This window comes from Labrus bergylta, chromosome 14 (genome assembly GCF_963930695.1).
Source record: "Labrus bergylta chromosome 14, fLabBer1.1, whole genome shotgun sequence".
In the NCBI taxonomy this organism is placed as follows: Eukaryota; Metazoa; Chordata; class Actinopteri; order Labriformes; family Labridae; genus Labrus; species Labrus bergylta.
This window is the reverse complement of record NC_089208.1, coordinates 21,656,406-21,676,675: the sequence shown is the minus strand read 5'-3', so window position 1 is coordinate 21,676,675 and position 20,270 is coordinate 21,656,406. Positions and strand designations below refer to the sequence as shown.

Here is a 20,270-nt window from a genome sequence, read left to right as displayed (position 1 = left end):
GGACCGTTCCACTTTTATTACACTCTGTCTGGGGGCCAAGTATACCGATCCGACCCTAAAGGGCGGAGCTAGACACACTGCAGTCCATTGATTGGTGGAAAGAATCGTAGTGGTAATAAAGGACAAACACAAAGCCATGTTTAAATATCACATGGATTTCCCGTGGATGACCTCGGAGGTGCTGACCTGTCCTTGGGATCGATGACAAGTAAGGGTTGGGTTGGCTGTGGAAACACAAACAAGATCAGGGTTTTAACGTACCAAACCGCACTGATCCAAACCGGAGCCCGTTGTGGAAACGAGGCTGTAGACGCCACAGTTAGAATGAGAGCCGTGTTGAAGATTACAGGAGCCCTCGTATGAAGTCATACATTAAATTCTGTGATGATCAGCTGATAAAATATTCTCTGTAATTCCCTCTGTTGTGTTTCTGTTGCCGAGCAGGAACAGGGTCGGGGCGTCGGGGTCACAGAGCCGGCCCAAATCCACATCGCCGCCCAAAGTGATGGACGTCCGTCAGCTGCTGGAGGAGAAGAGACAGGGCCTCTCTCAGCACAGACAGCCCCCCCCTGTGGCCCCCAGCGGAAAGACAGGTGAGCTGTTTGAATCCAGGTGTTGTACTTGTTTGATGTAATAAAAACACACACACTTTAAATGGGCTCTCTATGCAGATGTGCGGCAGCGGTTGGGGAAAAGACGGTACTCCCCCGACAGACGCCGCTCCCCCTCCCCTGTCTCCCCCAGAGACACCCCCCCAGCCAGAGAGCCAATCAGAGACGTGCATCGCAGACTAGGCGTGGTCAGCCAAGACAGCAGAAACCTGTTCGCCAACTCCTCCAAAGACAGAAAGACAGGTACAGAGGAGACTGAACAGAACACCTGGGGTTTCCCTCTTTCTAAGAAGTCTTTATTTCTGTGTGGTTCATGATCCAGAGGGATTTCACATTAGGGACCCGGGCCCAAAACACCTCAAAGTCTGGTTAATTTAAACACAAACCTACTGTACTCAGGTACTGAGCCCGAGTCTGCTTGTAATGAAGATAATAAAACTAAACTCAGTTGGGACACTAGTCTTTTGCTTTTCACTGGATTTACTCAGATGTGTCGGCCAGAACACCACTTCAGGCCTTATTCCAGAATATGAATAACAAGAGTGCAGAATTGGTTGAATGGCTGTTTACTTCTTCTCTTGTAGTGAAACAAAATACAGGCATCTCAGTGGCCATTCAATATGACAGAGTATTGGGTCTTGTTGTGGTTTTCTATAAGAAAAGAATAGCAGAATATATACTTAAGGAACACATCTGAATGCTTCATCTTACCTCTATAATAACATACAAAACATATAAATAAATAAAGGTAGGCTACATGTCTCTTTAACCTAAAGTATTAAACACAGAAAGGCTATCGTAGGCTTAACAGTCATACAATCGTTCCCCTGTAAAAACATTTTTTTTATTGTGAAGCACGGACATCAAACTTTCCTCCTCGTGCAAAGAGCAACACAGTTAGCAAACCTTGTAACTAACAGGCAACTAAAATAACACTAATATTAACACGGGAAAGAATTAGCACTAGGTAGGCTAAGCACAAACATGTAATGAATTCGACATGACTCTTCTTCAACTACTATGTGGCTCCAACTAAGCCAGGGGGACAGATAGCGAGCATGTCGGGGCCGTGATGTCAGCTAATTAGCATATCTAGAATACACCGAACATCTAAGCTCTAAACTCCGGCTCTGCCTTAAAGAACACACAATGTCACATGTAAGACTTCAGGTACTCACTCTTTTCATTCATGCACAACCAACTTATGAAGTGATTACTCTGCACACTGATGGCTCATCTGTCATCGACTGATGCACACTGCTCATTACTACATGATGTAATTTGTTATATGACCAGCAGGTGACACCTCTCCCCTATTGAGCACAATATCATCACATTAAACTGACCAGGAATCAAACACTATTTTAACATAAAGCAAAAACCTTAACATGTAACTTTGGGGCCTTTTCTACACTGCTTGAAGGGGTGGTCTCAAGCATGTTTCATGCGTACCCGAGTGCGGGAGATGTGAACGTAACCGCGTTCACACAATGACGTAGACCACCATATGACGTCATTCTAAACGGCACTTCAAAAGCTGTCCAATCGCACAGCACGGCCCCGTTTCATCCTCTGAGAATCTATATCAGTTTTTCCCCAATAATCTTGAGCCCTAAGGATCATGAAGGAACTTGTGACTCGTGACTTGTTGATTCTCTTGTCTCAGGTTCCATTCTAATCTGATGTTTTTAAACCCGTCACTTCCTGTAGGCGGGCTCTGGAGCAGACTCGGATCAGCTGACGACGATGGCAGCTCTGCACGTAAGGAACGCCGAACAACAAGCCGCTCACCTGGCCTCTTCACCTCATCGGGAAGGAAGAACTCCAGCGACGCCACAGCCAGTAGCAGCAGCAGAAGGAGTCGAGGCGACGGAGAGGAGGGAGAAGAGGTGGAGGTGGAGGAAGAAGACGACTCGACGCTGCAGAAGATGTGGGGCGCCATGATCAAACAGAAACAGGAGCAGCAGACGCACAAGCTGAAGAAGAGCCGGCTGGACAACCTGCCATCGCTGCAGATTGAGATCAGCCGAGACAGCAGCGACGACTCGGACGCCTGAGACCGGGAGGAGGAGACAGGGGGACGGAGGAGGAGGAGGAGGAGGAGTGTGTTTCTGTTGAACTTCAGTCCTGTACTTTACGTACAATAATTATAAAGACGTTAAGCCGTCAGAGCCGCCTGCAGATCTGAGGTCAGCGGGGAGTTTTCTGTTATTGTTTCATGTTGTGTCTGTATGGACGGAATACTGGAGGGGTCCACCAGGCACAGACTCAGGGGCTCACAGGGTCAGGACACCTGTTATGTAATGCGTTAACGTTTCATCATAGACTGTGTAAAGGAAGTGGGCGGGACTATTTTGATGTCACATGTCAGTTTGTTGACTTCGAATCTCAACAGTTGGTATTTTGGCCGTCGCCATCTTGTTCAATGTTTCTGGAGCCAGATTTGACCATATATGAAAGAGAGGGAGGAGCTTGAAAGGGGGAGGGGTTAAAACGACTGAATATACATTTTTAGCGAACAACAAACGAAAAAAATATAAGTAGAGATGAAACGATTTTATTTTCCATTTATTTAAACTTTTATAAAAACATGAGGCTGATTTATGAATTATTACTTTTTATTATTAAGCTTATTTTTCTTAATATCAGAAATACTGTCCTCATTGAGGCTGTGTAGTCGATGTCCGACATCAAACGAGGGAAGCCAAGAGCAGAGAGCGCCCTCTGTTGGTTAAATTAAAAATACAGCTATAATTATTTTTGTCAAATCAACTTAAATTGTCCATATTTGTACTTATTGTTATTGTATCAGGAGGTATCCCTAAATATATAAATGCTGAAAAAAAATTACATTTAAGGCCCTTGTGGTTTTTACCTGTCAATCACACTTAGCCCCGCCCACACCTTTAGTTTTAGAAACAGAAGAGACCATATTTGGAGCTGGAGAGGAGCGATGTGTAAAACTCTAGTATGTTGACGACCCTGCTGTGAAATATCTGTGCTGATGAATAAAAACAGACTCTCCTCTGACAGCCAATCAGATCGCTCCTCTCCTCTGACTCATCATTCCTGCATCGACACTGTTTCATGAACTCAGTTTGGTCCACAGAAAAACTCCTGACCTCTGACCTTTGTGTCCTCTGAGAACTGACACCTGCTTGTTTTAACAAGGCCTCACCCGGGACCAGAACCAAACCACACTAAACCAGGTCCAGAACCAAACCCCGTTTTAAAAAAAAACAAAAAAACAAGCCATGTTCTGTCTGAGCAGAGCAGAGACACGGACGGAGAGGGAAACAAGATGACGAATAAAAGACTCTCATTCAGAGAGTTGAAGAGATCCGTCTCCACCTGCAGCTCCACCTCTGTCTCCAGACGTCTTTTTGTGTTTCTGTGGGAGCAGAAAGAAAACGATGAAACAGACTCTGAGTGTCAGACACGTGTGACGATTTTTTCTCGCGTAAAAATCTGACACGTGAAACTTTTTTTTTTAACCTCTGTTTGTCAGAAAGCGTCACTCCTGTTTGATTCAGTCATGTCATTTATGTTTGTGTTTTTTTTAAAGGAAACTGTCGGGGGGCCAAAGTGACATCACGCTGTGGTCATGAATTTAGATGATTATTAAAATATCAGATTATGCTGAACGTTACACGTTTCTGGTTTCTAAATCCTTTCAAAAGTTCTTCATAACTTCTAAACTTTCTTTCACCATTTTAGACATCACAAGCAGAACGGTCCAATCAGTGATCAGAACGTGTCAGACACATTTATTTATATCCATAAGGTGGGATGTTTGTGAGGTCTGATAAATCGACCAATGAGCTGTGAGCTGACAGAATTAACCAGGAAACACAGGGCTCATTTTCTGTTTTTGATTTTACATGAAAGAGTAAAGGTGAATTGTCTGTCCACATGTAACTCGTAGTTACACACACAGGTGTTCTTAACTATGTGAACTGTTGTATTTTACAGTTTGAATGTTTCACAGTGAACTTTGACCTCTATGAAATCTGAATCTACAAAGCTCAGTATGATACAGACTAAAGGAGCAATTCAGCGAGCCGAAGAACAAGCGTACAGTACTCAGTCGGTGAAAATATAAATGATTTGTTTCCAGGTCGACTGACAGAAACATTTGGACCCCTACGCCTCTCATGATGACCTAACAACTTCATTCTGGTGTCAGTGACTAATAAAATTGAGGTTTGAACCATAAATGAAAAATGTTGGGGTGAATTATGATCTTTTAACTTTTTAATAAATTAATATCACACTTGAGGTGTTTGATAGAAGATAGCCTACAAGGCTGTGAAAAGGAATAAAGTCTAATAATGTCATGTAGCTGCACACTGATCACAGCAAGTCTGTGGTATAATGTGTATTGTAATAATCATGAAATGTAAATAATATCAATCGTTAAAATAATATTCATTTAAATCCAAACATTGACGAAAAACATTCAGACGCCATGTTTGCGCCTCGTGCTGTTATTATGTTGTGAAACATCTGCATGTCCGTCGTTATGTAACAATAAGATCACATTGCGTTAATACGATTGGTTCGTTTATGTGACTGTTATTTAATCTAACCAATCAAAACTAAGTACCCGATGAGGGCGGGCTGATACAAGCCAATCAGAGTCTAAAGACATTTTCTCGTGACGTATGCGGCCGTCAGTTAGAGGCGCCATCTTGTTGTCTCCGAAGTGACCAGAAAAGACGACAAGCGGCAGAAATTCAGCACAAATCCGGCGATACTTTTCTCTTAGTCAGAGCGGAACATTGAGCTACATGAGTTCATGGACTGCCTGCTAATCAATGGCCACGTCAACGATAAGAGTCGCCTAGGTTTACCCGGGTCTCTCCGCTCAAAGATGGACGACAGCGCGGCGAGGGACGACGCCTGCCGAGAGTACCAGTCCTCTCTGGAAGACCTGACGTTCAACAGCAAGCCGCACATCAACATGCTGACCATCCTGGCCGAGGAGAACCTCCACTTCGCCAAGGATATCGTCGCAATTATTGAAGCGCAAATAAGCAAGGTTTTTATAAATATAGAAATACTTAAATTCCAGCTGTTTCTGTCCGTGTACGTTAGAAGGCCCAGCAGGCTAAGCTAGCTGTTAGCTCAATATGGCGCCCAGTGCTGTGTTACACATGTCCCTTAGCTACGTTACGTTCAGCTTTTGTTGTGGTTAGCAACTAAAAACAGCGGCGCTTTATAATCAACATACATCGTTTAAACTCAGTTAGTTTGTGTTAAATCAAAAGAGTTGTCAGGAAACCAAAATGTAAACTTCGTTTACGAGACTTTAAGAAAAGACGAATAATCGCGATACTTCGACAACCGAATTTACCCGAACGAGTTTTTATATTAAAAAAGACAGTTCTATTAGATACTACTGAGCATCAAACATAAAATGTACTGTTATAAGATATGTGTTATCAAAAAGGATTTAAGTATTACAAAATGTGACATCGTGAATTATTTTTGCTAAAAAATCGTCGTATTTAAATGTTAAAGGGCTGTTCAGTGTGGTTCCTGAAATACACTAACTATTGGAACTGACTGAGGTCTGTAGGAGAGGGAAACACAAACACGTTGTTAAATAAGAAACCGGTTTGTCACTTTTCCTCTCACGATACTTTAAAGATCATCTGATCTTAGTAACTGATGAATGTATTATAAAACATAGTAATGACTTTATGAAGCAGATATAAACACATCAGTGCTCATTAATGAATGTAACCTCAGACAGCAAGTTGAAAATAGTAAGAATAATGATTGTATTTCCTTTTTAATAAAGTGGAGGATCAGACTGTTGGACAACCAGAGAATCACTGGAAACAGGCGTTTAAAAAAATGTTGTGTTGAGTCAGACGTTTCATAGTTTGGGTGTGAAGTAGGATGTTAATGATTAACCACAGTTAAGAATTTAGTTGATTAAAATGTATTAACTAACTATCTGTTTTGTTTACTATATAGCAGCGGTCTCATGTAATACCATTGTATTCCAAAGGAGGCGCCTTTCACCTTTGCAAATCAGAAAAAACTTTTAAACGATTAAAAGGAAGAAGCGGTGTGGAGAAATATGAGGGTTAATGAAGTGGTCGGCAGGAAGTGTTTTCTGACTTACTGTGAACAGACGCGCACACGACGTAACTGTTATGCTGCGGTGACGGTTTCAATAAAACATCAACTGAGACAGTTAAGAAAAAAGACTTAAAGTGAAGTAATAGACGAGTTTGAGTAGTTGTGGCGTTGAAGTAAAGCGTGACCTCGCTGCCCTCACTTTAATAATCGGAGCTTTTTGTACGTCGAGGTCGTCCTCTTTCTCTCTGCTGATAGACACCACACAGTGTAGATGTTTGATTTCCTTCTTCTGTTAATAAACTTTGCCAGGTAGATGTTGTTAAACATAGAGGAGAGCTGGGGGGGCTCTTTAGACCCCGCCCCTGTACTCAACCTTCTATAGACCAGCGCCGTGCCTCTCTGTGCTCCGTGTTTACCTCATCAGATCGAAGCTCAGTTTCTCTGCATTCATTCACTAGTGAATCTTGATTTACTGAAATGTCATTGAATGGTTAAAATGTTATAATAAAAAATGTGAACTGTGCTTTTTGTCATTTTTTATTTCCCAGTGTAATTTATTGGTATGCCTGTGGTTGACTCTGAGCCACACGGCTGAGTCCGGCTTGGCCCGTTGGGATTAAACGTAGTGTGTATAACTGATGCTGCTCAGTTAGAACTAACAGTAAAGTTAATACGCAGCAGCTTAAACGGGTCATCATGTGTTTCTTTAACCATTGAGGAGACTTAAACCTCTCAGGGGTCAAACTTAAAAACGGTGTGAGTGAATGAAACTCGCAGGGTGTAACGATTCAAAGTGGCTGGGTAAAGTACAAAGAGTGGTTTCAGGAGATGAGCCCTCTTTGGAGGTAAAAAAAAAAAAAAAAAAGTTCCAGAGGACTGGACTCCATGTTTTTAATTATTGTTTTTTTTTTTTATCTCCATGGACGTTTCTTTCTCTTGTTTCTGAGGGGTCGTTCGTGTGCGCACTGGAGTGACAATGGAAGAGTTTGCTGCACGTTTTTGGATCTATCAAAGCTGTTGTGAAACCTTCAGCTGGCTGCGACCGACTTATGGACTATTTTGTTTTGATCCAGACAGAAGAAAACTTTGAGTCACTCTGGACTGTTCTCCTTTTTTAGGATGTCTCGTTTCCTAAACTTTGCTTCACCTGGCTTAAACTTTTTTTTGATTTTTGCACATTTTGATTTTTCACAGGGTGGGTGGTGATGGGGAGGGCGTTGAGCCCCTGTTTATCCTGTTTTCTTGTGTTTTGAGCATTTGTTCTGAAATGTTGCTTTTAACCCCTGTTGTGTTCTAAACTTGTCGAGTTCTCTTATTGCTCCAGGCCCCGTCTGCCGAGAAGCTTCCAGTTTTGTACTTAGTGGATTCCATAGTGAAGAATGTTGGAGGAGAATACCTTGCAGTGTTTGCTAAAAACCTAATCACTTCATTTATATGTGTCTTTGAAAAGGTACAGTTCTCTTTGCTGCTGTTTAGCTTTCTTCAACATTTAAGAACTTAAACTGTTTAGCAGCCCACCTCACTGCCCTCCTGTTTGTTGTGTTGCTTGCTTTTTAAATGTGACCCCCTGCACTCTGCTCCTGTTGACGTAATGCCATAACTTAGTGCTTCTTATAAAAGTATGGGAGGGCGGGCTTTATGCATTTCCAGCTTTAATCACAGTATCTTGTTTAACTGCTTAAGAATATCTAGATATGTCTATTTACTAAGTTAGCATCAAAGTGCTGCTGCTTTAGTTGTGCTCCGGTGTCTGTGGGTAGCTGTGGACCAAGTCCTGTCCTCTGTTTGTAGGTGGATGAGAACACTAGGAAGAGTCTGTTCAAGTTACGCTCCACGTGGGACGACGTGTTTCCTCTAAAGAAAATGTACGCGCTGGATGTGCGGGTCAACTCGGTGGACCCGGCCTGGCCCATCAAGCCGCTGCCGCCCACCATCAACGCCAGCATTCATGTCAACCCCAAGTTTTTAAAACAGGTGTGTATGAGCTGCGACCTCACGTGAGAGCGGGGAACACGAGCTGCTGCTCTCGATGTTCGAACACTTGACACACAAATTTCTGACCTTAATGATTCAAAGCACAGCCACAGATGAAGCTCCAACTTCTGAACTAGTAAAGTAAGAGTAAAGGAACGGAGACGTTAAGTTTTCTATCACACAGCTGAACATTAACCAGATAATAACGAGTCTTTGTACTAAATCACAAGAACTGGCGCTTATGTCTCTCAACACTGAAGGAACCTGTTGTGAGTTTATTGTGATCTTGTGTAAAAGACGAGCACCAAACCCTTCTGTCTGAGACTAAAACATTTTAGAATGATTTTTCATGAAATAAGCGTTCCTCAGATGAATAAATGATTTAAAAAAAACGAGTATTTTAATCAAAGTGGTGCTGCAGGTCTCTGATGGACTGAAGTGAGCTCTTTACTTTGCTCTGCCTGTTTATCCTCTGACCCTCTTGTGTGTCTCTAGTCTGAGGAGGTGTCCTCACCACCGCCTACCCCCGCCAAGCAGCCTCCGCCGCAGCCCCCGCCTGTAGCGGTGACGGCCCCTCAGCCGACCCCGGCGATCAGTCAGTCCAGTGTGACCCAGGAGCAGCTGATCCGTCAGCAGCTGCTCGCCAAACAGAAACAACTCCTGGAGCTGCAGCAGAAGAAGATCGAGTTGGAGCTGGAGCAGACCAAAGCTCAGCTGGTAAGGCCGTTAAAACGGTGACGCCGTTCGATTTCTTTTCTCTGTTTGTATGAAATATTACAATCTGTCGTTGGTGTTGTGTCTGCAGGCTGGAGGCTTTGTGATTCCCGTTTCCACTCCAGGCTCAGCTCCAGCAGTGAGCGCTGCGCAGAAACCCATCACTCAGACTGCTCCTGTGGTCCGACCCTGGATCCCCCCTCAGACTCAGGCAGACACAAAACCCCCCACAAGAGACCCCCGCCTGAACCGCATTGGCCCCCCAGCTGCCCCTCAGCCCAAAGAACAACATCCTGGGAAGAAAACAGACTCAACCACGACAGGAAGTACCACGCAGACGCCTGAGAAGAACCGTCCAGAAAAAGCCAGGACCCCGAGGAAGGAGGCGCTGGAGGAGAAACCCAAATCCAAGCCGCTGTCTCCGATGCCCAAAAATGTCCAGAATAAAAGCAAACAGGTGGAGGGGGAAGTCCAGAAGTCCTTAGAGGTCACCAAGAAAGACCCCCGGCTTAAGAAACGCACGCAGGACAAGAGCGGGGAGACCAAAGACGAGGAGCTGAAGGAGAAGAAGAGATGTACTGACAAGAAGGAACGAGAGGAGGCGCTGAGGGCGGCGGAGCCTCAGAGGTCCAACAAAGGGAAGCTGGTCAACGGCTCTGTGAGCAAACACGACCGCAACGAGTCCAACGACAAGCCAGAGTTCAAGACCGGAGGTAATGCCCGCACGCACGCCAGGAAACGTACCCGCTCACGCTCCAGGTCGCGTTCCCCCGCCGCCTCCCCCAAAAGGAAGGACAGGAGATCCCCGAAGAGCCGAACCCGGAGCAGCTCCCTGTCTCCGTCCCCATCTCACAAACCTGGCAAACCACGGAGGGTCCGCGCAGATGAAGCAGAGCACGGCAAGCCCGGCCGAGAGGACCGCCTCACTCTCAAGAAGAACCAATCAGAGAGCAGGAGGTCAAAGAGGCCGGCGGAGGAGCGACACTCCGAAACAAGAGACTCCCACTCTCCACGAGGCCACGAAGGAGGAGCCAAGGAGACGAAGGAGGCTCCTCACCGCTGGAGGAGCGGCTGGGAGGAGAACAAACAGTGAGTCGCTTCATAGTTTTTTATTTTCTCTTCTCTCAGAATAACCACGGAGCTTTAAGAAAACAACCCCCTCAGCCTCTTTTTGACAAACGTGTGATGTACCACTTTAAGGTGGCTTTTAATGAATGAATCCACAAAGCGAACAGCGACATCGCTGTCGATTATTTTAATCTTTAAAAACTGAACATTTGTTTCTTCTTCAGCACAAAGCTTCCGGAGGAACCTCATGTGAAGCCCGGACCTCAGAGACACAAACAGTATGGCACCCCGACCCGACCTTCAACACCCCGGACGCCCAAACATCGGCTCAGCGTGGACGCCAACATGCAGATCCCAGAGGCCTTAAACTCCGCCTCCAAAAAAGACCTGCTGAGGAGGGTACGTCACACACACACACACACACACACACACACACACACACACTGCTACTGAGGTCGGAGAAACATAACAAGGAGCAACTTGAAACAAAAACCCTTTCAATCCGATGTGAAACGGCAGGCGAGGAAACGTGTGTGAAACAAGTCGATAGATACTTTGTTGATCCTGAGGGAAATAAAATATTCCAAACTCCTGAAAACAATAATGTTCTGGATGTTGGGTGCTCAGAACTTTGATAATTGTTGCCGTGGTAACAAAACAGAAATCCATTTTATTTGATTTTCATTTTGAATCGAGCCGACTCTGTAAACTGGCATGAGGTGACTAATTAGAAATGTATATTCTAAGCTTTCATGTGACATCACACTCTTATGGGACCGCCCACTTGGAGGGCAAGAAAGGCTCTCTACCATTTTACGCTACTGAGAAGTTACTGGTTTCAGTTGACCCCTACGTGTTTTTATCTGTTTTAGTTTAAAATTTTTCAAATGAAATACAGTTGTTGTTTAATATGATACACTAACCGACGAGGAGATGAGCCCGGGTTTTTCTTCTACACAATTTAATCCGAGAAAAAACAGAAAGGAGGACGTTTGTGGATTAATGCAGTTAGACCTCTGCGGCCCCTGAAACATCGGACTTCTCCTCATCCTGACATCAATTATAGTGTTGACTAAATCTAAATATTCCTGCCTTTAACTCAGATTACTGCACCAGAACACTGAAATTGACGACTGATACTATCGCTAGCTAATTAGCACTCACCGATTCTTGAATGATGAGGAATTTCTTGCCCTTCACTTCTCAAACAGCAGCATTATCGACCCAGACCGATCAATAATACATAAAGTTGCCTGTGTGTTTCCATCCTACAGCGGTGTAAGGAGAGGGATTCTCCTCTAAATATCAGAAATATCACTGAAGTGACGTTCTGGTGTTACGGTTAAAAGAGTGACCATGTTAACTGATGACTTTCAGACAAACGCAAATGAAAGTGTCCTTTGTTCCGTTTTTGAATTATCATAATGTCAAAATTACTTCAGAGATATGTTTAAATGAAAGTTAAATAAGTAGGTTTTTGTTAGGACACCTAACATACGACAACCAGAATCACTCGGCTGACAGTCACCAGTTAACATGGTAACTCTTTTATCCGTAACACCGGCACAGACTTTGCCGTTTCTAGCGACATAAATAGTTTCCCGTGTGTTGTTAAAGTCACCCAAACCAAAGTTTATGTTAGTATCATAGTTTTGCTATGTTTGTCAGGTGATGTAAACATGTGTCGTTTATTGTAGATGTTAAATTAAAAGCTTGTTGCAGTTCCGCGCTGGTGACGTCAGTGAACGCTATGAATACCTAATCAACTCAGAGAGTTGAACGGCAGAGGGCTCCTCAGTTGGGAAACAGTTTGTAAATGTTGTCGACTTCTTGTCTGCAGGCGAGTAAACGCCTCGAGAGCGGCGAGATCTCCCAGGAGGACTTCCTGAACATGGCCCACCAGATCAAATACTTCTTCCAGTATCAGGAGGAGAAGCAGCAGCACTCTGAGAACTGGGACCGCTCTGGAAACTTCTCAGACAAGAAACAGCCGGTGCTGAACACAGCGCTCTTAGCACAGCCCCGCCTCCATGACCCCATGGACGCCGCACAGCTGTCTTACTATGAGCACAAGTCCAAGCTGAGGAAGACGCAGGTCGCACACAGACCTCCAGGGGAGGAGTGGGAGGACAAGGAGAGTGAGGGGGAGAGCGAGGTGGTCGGGCAAGGGGAGAAGACGGGTGGACGGAGTGCTGGTCGACGGGCGCTAAGGGAACGACAGGGTGAGTAACAACCTTCCATCAACAACTAATGAAGGTTTCATTGATCAGGTGTTTAAATATTTTGGTTATGAATTCTGAGCTTACTGAATCAGACTGGTGTGTTTACAACATCTTGGTGTCCAACTCTTTCAGATGAGAGGCGGAGCAAAGAGCGTGAGGAGCCCCACCCACCAACTGGCCCAATGATTGAGGAGTACAACCACGGGAAAGAGTTCCCCACCCTGAAGTCTCTGCCCGGCCTAAGATTCAGGAGGAGAGCTGACCCCCGAGAGTCCAGTAAGTCTGCTGTTATCTGCGTCTCCATGGCAACGTGTTCCATGACGTGTTTGATGAGTGATCAGAAAATGTAAAGTCACCTGTTACTTGTTGTCTTCCTCCACAGAGAGGTGTGAGATCAGTTTCTGGAGCTGCAGGGAGTCAGGGTTTCTGTCAGTGAGAGGTCAGCAGGGTCAGAGGTGATGCAGATCACCACAGTCATGTCACAGGGCATCATGGGAAATGTAGTCAGTCAGTAGAAAGGCAGAACAAGAGTTTAGGTTCTTAATGAGCTTCCTGTTATGTAGTTTGTGTCTGCAGTCACTTTGATGAGTCAGCGCTCCTTCAATGTAGTCACATTCTTCTTCATGGGTTAATTTTCTGTTTCCAGCTGAAAGGGAGTGGAACTCGCCGCTGACGGAGCGCCAACGTGATGAGCAGAAGAGTGGCTACGATGCCCCCCGGAGGTATGGCCCCCCAGCGGACTCTAGACTACCTGACCCTCGGAGGCCCGATGTGCCCCCATCTGGCACTGTGGTCCACAGGAACTGTCCGAGCCCAGTTGGTCCAGAGGCTCCACCCCCGAGGTTTGAGCGAGAGCGCCTGTCTCCTCTCCACCCGAGAGAGACGGCCGAGGCGAGTCCAGTCCCTCGCTTTGAGAGTCCAAACAGTGAACACTCAGACGATGGGCCCCTGGACGCCTCCCTTGCTTACCCTACTCCCAAATCCATCCTGAAGGCCCCGGGCCGAGCAGGACCACTGTTATCAGGCCTACAGCACAGTGACTCACCAGGCCACACCCCCCCTCACGAAGGAGGACACACTACGTCCAGGTACGATGGTCCCGCACACATGGGCCCCTCAAGACCCCAATCCCAGGGCTGGTATGAGGGTGGGGGCCCCGAGCACTACGAAGACACGTCCAGGTTTGAGGGACCTCCTCACCCCGGCCCTGGCAGGTTCGAGGGGGTCGGGCCCCCACATCGGTTTGATGGCCCTCCCTTGCCACATGGTCCAATCAGAGGAGGCGACATGGGCCGGTTTGATGGTCCCTCTCACCCTCAGGGTCCTGGGAGGTTTGACGGGCCTCCTGTGAGGTTTGAGGGACAGGGGCCTGGACTGGCTCACTTTGAGGCCCCCATGCAGCGCTTCAACAACATGGCTCCAGGTCCGGTTCCGGGGCCAATGGGCTTCCAGCAGCAGCAGCGGCCCCCCCGCTTTGACGGACCCCCGAACCAGATGGGCCCCATTAGGTTTGAGGGCCCTGGATCAATGCACTTTGATCAGCCAGGACCCCGTTTTGACCTCCCTCAGCAGGGTGGACCCCCCCTCTATGACTGCCCCCCCAGATTCACCCCCCAGCAGAACCTGCAGCCCCCGATGAGGCAGATGGCCCCGCCCATTTATGAAGGCCCCATGGCCCCCCAGCAGAACTTCAACATGGCCCCACAGAGGTTCCCTGAGCCCATGAATCCCCAGTTCCCCGGGGGGCCCATGGCGTTCCCTGCGCAGCCTAACATGCAGCCTGCAGCCAACTTCAACATGCAGCCGGTCCCACCCTTCAGCCAACCAGGCCCCGCCCCCTTCTACAACCCTGCTGCCCCCGCTGTCGGCATGCAGCAGCCGGTGAGTCACTCACACTCTGCCACACACACACCTGTCTCTTGTTTCAAACTGAAATGTAACAAGCTTCACCTTTGAACAAGAGTTTGTGAACACGTCTCGGAGTGACCTGTTCCTCATCGCGTTTCTTTTTGTCCCTATTTGATACATTTCTGTCCTTGGTGTCTGACCCTGTTGTCTCGTTGTTCTCAGGTGAACCTGATGAACCTGAACCAGCCCTTCCTGCCTCAGAACACAGTGCCTTTCACACAGCCAGGTAAGATCTCCTTATGTCAGGGACACAAATCTTGAACTTTCCGAAGCTCATGTTCGATTGTGTGAAAGTTCAGGGTGACGCGCAGCTGGGCACTCACTGTCAAACAGGCACGTGGTAGAAATTTCAAAATAAGAGTGTATATAAAGTGGGTCAGTTCAGTACGGTACATTTATTGGCGTTTCCACTGTCAAAAGTTGGAATGGTACCCAAATAACCGACCTGTACCGTCCTACTTTTTACCCTTCTGTTGGGGTGCCAAGCATCCTGAGCTGACCCTAAAGGGCGGAGCTAGACACACTGCTGTCCATCGATTGGAGGAGAGAATCATCACTTCATGCTTGACAGCGACAAAGAACAAACACAAAACGCACCATGTTTAAATATCCTGTGGTTTTTAAGAGAATCATTGCAAGGCTTTTTTTGTGACTGACAGCATGTAGCTCTGCCCCATGGTCGACCCCGGAGGTGCAGACCTCATCTAGACGTCCTCCATTGTTGCCTGTTGTATTCTGTGTAGCTTATTGGCGGGCTGCACTCTGACGCGCTGCAATGATGTCATGCTATTACTTAAACTGGCCTCTGATGTCCTTTAATCATTTTCTGGGATTAAAGGAAATGTTCTGTGTCGATGTTTTGCAGTTCCTGTCGTCCCTCCAGAGAATCACTTCGGTCAGGTGGACGTCAACGACCTGCTGTCCAAACTCATTTCCAACGGCATCATCAAACCATCACAGCCTGAAGCCACGCCCACTGCCAGCACCGGTCAGCACACCTCCCTCACTCTCTCGTTTAAAATGTAATATGTCTGTTACCATGGAGACGTTTCAATTTCTGTTTTTGTTTTCCAGGATCTGCAGGTCCTGGTCCTGCTGCTCCTGCTGCGGTGGAGGAGGAGGAAGAGGACGAGCAGGATGAGGAGGAGGGAGATGTCCCCGACCTCACCACCTTCAAGATAGATGACATGAAACCGTGAGTTCATACAAAGAGTTGAAGTAGCAAAGCTTTAAAAACAGACGTCATGTTGAAACCAAAACAGAGAGAGCTCGTTCGATTAAACGTTTTATTCATGTCGTCTCTTTTTGTCTCCAGCCGTTACGAGAGCGTGGTGACTCGCCTGTACTCGGGGAATCAGTGCTGTCTGTGCAGCATGAGGTTCACCGCCGCGCAGACCGACATGTACGCCGACCACCTCGACTGGCACTTCAGACAGAACCACGCTGGCAAGGTCGCCGGCAAGAAGATCACACACCGCCGCTGGTACTACACACTCAGGGTGAGCGAACACACACAAACTCTTTTTGCTCTCCATTACAAACCAGGGCTCAAAGGAATCTCAGTGTGTGAAGACGTTGGATCGTCTGTAGTTTAAGTGATTCAGATCTCAAGCAAAGTGATTCGGATCAGTGACGTTTGGAGTTTATGCAAATTTATGACGCCAGGACTGTTTCTGTTCTTCTGACGTTGCAGCAGACAATCATACCAAACTCCAGCCCAGTGACAGCTGCGATTAGCTTTAGCCTCCATGACCCCAAGGGAGCTTGAAAGTGTTCAAACCAAAGGCGATCCTTCCTGCCTGCCAGTTACAAACACTTGTTTGAACATCCGATGGCACTTTTTAAAACGGGGCGTTGACGAATCACGTGTTTACAATGTTTGCTTAAGTTCTGTTCCCGTGTAGGAACATGTTCTCCAGGCAAATCTAAATCTGCGTCGTGATGTCATTGATTCTGAATCCTTTCAGCGTGTTTGTTGTCATTGATATAAAATAACGACCCAGCTGTGAGACGTGAACGCAGACATCAGAGTTCTCTAACGTGTCTGGAGGGATGAATGCTGTGAGTCTCTAATCACAAAGATCCTGAGGTCCAACATGTAGGGGAAACCCCTGAAGGATCCTGGACTCTGGTGGGTTTGATTCATGTGTGCATGTTTTCGTGTCTCCTTCAGGACTGGATCGAGTTTGAGGAGATCGCTGACCTGGAGGAGCGGGCAAAGAGTCACTTCTTTGAGAAGGTGAACGAGGAGGAGGTTCAGAAGACTCAGGCAGCCGCCAAGGAGAAGGAGTTTCAGTGTGTGAAAGCCGCAAAGGACCAAGTGGGCGAGGTGAGACACCGTTTATCTCGAACTGTAGATGTAACATGCGCTCTGACGAGCGAGTGAGTGATGACCTGTTCTGATCTCTCCATCCTGCAGCTGTGTGAGATCTGTCAGGAGCCCTTTGAGACCTACTGGGTGGAAGAGGAGGAGGACTGGTTCCTGAAGAACGCCCTCCGGGTCGACGACAAGGTAACACAAAAGCAGAACACACACCGCGCCCCACCACGGGGGCCTCAGACCGCAGGTTTAGAACCATCGCTTTAGACAGTAAAGGCCCCATGTTTTTCTGGTGTTTTCTTTGGGGTCAGAAAACGCTGACTGTGCGCTCTGGAGCGTTTGTGTCATGAGAATAAAGCGCTGCACGTGCGTCTCACCTCCATGACAACAGTCTGCTGTCTACGGCCGCCGCTGTGTGACCGACACTGATCTGTTACGTTTAACTGCATGTTTTATATTTGAGATGATTCTCTTCCAACGCTGTGAGCATCAAATTTGCCTCCATCAGACACGGAGCAAGGACGACGTGGTTACTCGACACGATCCGTATAAGAGCAAAATACAAGGAGTCCAGACCGATCTGCTACATGATTGGCTGGTTAAAAAGAGCGCTGGTGACATCAACAGCGACCTTCTGAAAAGTTGAAGCACTCGGAGCGGCTGCACTTCGAAAAGGCCGCCTGCTGTTCTCCTGATTGGTTACACCTGAAAAACAACATGCCAGGTGGAGACAGACTGGAGAGATGGTGAAGTGGTCACTTTTGTAATCGGAGGTTAAAATGATCAGAGACGTGTTGGCTCGCCTCCCGCCATGAAAAAAAGTTGTTTATGTATCAGTTGTTATTTGACGAGCGGGTCAGGGGTCATTAACGTTTCTCACTTCCTGCTGACTTTTATAAACCTCACCTGTCTGATGTTTTCTTCCGCAGAACTTCCATCCATCGTGTTTCGAGGATTATCAAAATGTGAGTATACGACGCTGAGACTCATATTTATAATAAAATCATAAGAATTCAAACGGTTCAGATGTTTGACCTGCTGATGTTTGCCTCCTCAGTCGTCGTATGTCGACGTCACACCGTCGCCGAGCAAACTGCTCACGGAGCACCCGCTGACCGCCTTCATTAAGAAAGAGGAGGAGGAAGAGGAGGACACGTCATGTGCTGTGGCCGCCGCCGCCGCTGCTGCTGCTGAGGCCGCTGTAGCCGCCGCCGCCTCACAGGAAGTGAAGAGTGAGGGCGGCGAGCTTCCTGAAATAAAACAAGAGGAGGAGCTTTTAACTGAAGTGCAATCGGAGGAGACGGCGGAGTGATGACCCGACCGCCGCCGCCTCGCGTCACTTTTTCTTTGTTTTTGGAGAGAAAACGTGTTTTTATCGCGCCGAGTCCTCGGAAACCTAAACGTCAATACATTTTAGTATTTGGATCCACGCAACCTTTTGTGGTCTCTGTTTCTGTGAATCAACTGAACATGTTTGTTAAGAAGAGTTTGGATGACAGATGTAAATGATTTAATTTATACATTAAAGTATTTTTGGTATGTGTGCTGTTCCGATGATTGTCTGCAGTCGAGCCTCGTTGATTTATTCCACCTCGTAGCTCCAGGTGATGTTTGTGGCTGCGCTCAAAGGTAAGCATCAGCTGATTGGACGGCTGGAGACTCTGCAGGAGGCGAATCGTTGGAGCTTCTGCAGATTTATTTCTTTGGTTGCTTTTCAATAAAAGAGTCTGAAACGTGTTTGTTGGTGTGAACACTGATTATTGGTCCTCTCTTCACTTTGTTGTTTAGGTTTCAATAAAGTTTGGTTCAGTTTGACATCTGTTTCTGTCATCTTTATTTCACACGAGTGACTCATCCTTTCATTTAGAGATCTCAATCTTCTCACCTCAAAAATAATAGCTGGTCGTTAATGAAACCTGAAATATTTTAGACTTTATTAACAACGGTTACGGTTATTGTCGTCTCAGGGCTGAAATATCAGTTTGATGTTTTTAAAACGTGATCTTATTTGGTGTTTTTGGACTCGGGACTTTTTGAAGAGGAACTATCTTACACTGATGGGGTTTTTTTAAGGAGGGAAATGTTTTGGGACTGCAGGAACTTAATAGTACTTGGAACTGTTAAAACCCTCCCCCTCTTTTTTATTGGTTCTGCATCACAGGATATATTTTAGTTCTTAAAACCTGTTAAGAGGAACATTTTTAGCTCCTGCTTCATTTTAAGTACCATGGGTGTAGAAATGCAGACAGAACATTCCCATGGCCTTTGGTTCTCAGGGAATTCCCTAGAACTAGTTCTTCCTCCAACAGTCCCCAACTGTTTGGTCCTAAACTTCTCATGGGGGCTTTCTGTCTGCATTCGCACCACCATGGTACCAACTCTGAAGCAGGAGCTGAAAAGGTTCCTCTTTACGGGTCCTAGGAACTAAAATAAGTCTTTAGTTTGCAGAATCAATAAATAAAATGGAAGGGTTTCAACGGTTCCTAGAACTATGAAACTTAAAAAAAAAAAACATCACGCACCAACTTTGAACTCCCAGATTGTCCGACCTTTTTTCCTCTCCTGACCCTACTTATATTTGTCACAGCCGGCTCAAACAAAACCAGCGACAAATAAGGGGGGGAGATGAGGAGTTAAGGAAGTGATGAGCATTGGGGAGCGGCCTCTCCCAGTCTTTCTCCCTGGCCGTATCCAAATTGCCAAGTACATACTCAATCTTTCAGTAGGCAGTATGCAGTACGTACTATCCATGCTGTATACTGTTTAGTATCTACTATTCAGTATGCACACACAGTAGGCAGATATTTGTTCCTACTTCGTCTGATTAATTCAGTATGGAAGTGACATCATTGACGTTTCCCAAACTGGCCGCATTCACCTGTTTTTGTTTTGTTTTTTTGTTTAGCTTTATTCAAGAAGAGTAATGCTCATATACAGTCAGGTAAACAAAAAACAATATCACAATGTAAATCAAGTAAAAGGCAGATTAAATAACTAAATAACATACAGTACATAAAGGAAAGTACAAATGAAAGACAGTAATATACAGAATATAAAATAAACCAATAAAGACACACTTAAATAGTGAAATCATTATTTAAATAGAGGGGGAAAGGTTTTATAATAATGCAGATATTTGTTATATTTTCTGTTGTTAATTAAAAGTAGTGATTTCAGTCAGGACTTTAGATTAAAAATTGATTAAATTAATCCACACTCGTTTGTTTTGATTTGGAGGCGGACGTGACGTGACGATTTACGTTTAATTTCGCACAGCATTGTGGGTGGTAAAATACAATTAATTTCCTGAAAGCACGCATCCGATCCATACTGCATGAAACCCGGAAGTTAGTATGCATA

The 20,270-nt window shown here is 46.0% G+C and overlaps 2 protein-coding genes across 2 annotated transcripts in view; both read left to right on the top strand.

Moving 5' to 3' along the window:
* ncbp3 (nuclear cap binding subunit 3) overlaps positions 1-4,260 on the top strand; it is an 11,212-nt gene extending 6,952 nt beyond the window's left edge. Inside the window, exons 12-14 of the mRNA XM_020626271.3 lie at positions 445-593; positions 672-854; positions 2,322-4,260. Of these exons, the coding sequence (XP_020481927.2) occupies positions 445-593; positions 672-854; positions 2,322-2,668 (679 nt within the window). The 3' untranslated portion in view covers positions 2,669-4,260. The remainder of the gene's footprint in view (positions 1-444; positions 594-671; positions 855-2,321) is intronic.
* Positions 4,261-5,278: 1,018 nt separating this feature from the next.
* Positions 5,279-18,725, top strand: pcf11 (PCF11 cleavage and polyadenylation factor subunit). The gene is made up of 17 exons (XM_020633406.3): positions 5,279-5,652; positions 8,029-8,154; positions 8,496-8,678; positions 9,174-9,395; positions 9,484-10,481; positions 10,685-10,859; positions 12,301-12,682; positions 12,815-12,958; positions 13,329-14,563; positions 14,753-14,816; positions 15,456-15,578; positions 15,665-15,785; positions 15,906-16,089; positions 16,764-16,919; positions 17,010-17,102; positions 17,840-17,875; positions 17,968-18,725. Exons 1-17 carry the CDS (start codon positions 5,410-5,412, stop codon positions 18,220-18,222), a joined length of 4,740 nt encoding a protein of 1,579 aa, XP_020489062.2. The 5' UTR covers positions 5,279-5,409; the 3' UTR covers positions 18,223-18,725.
* The last annotated feature ends 1,545 nt before the right edge of the window (positions 18,726-20,270 follow it).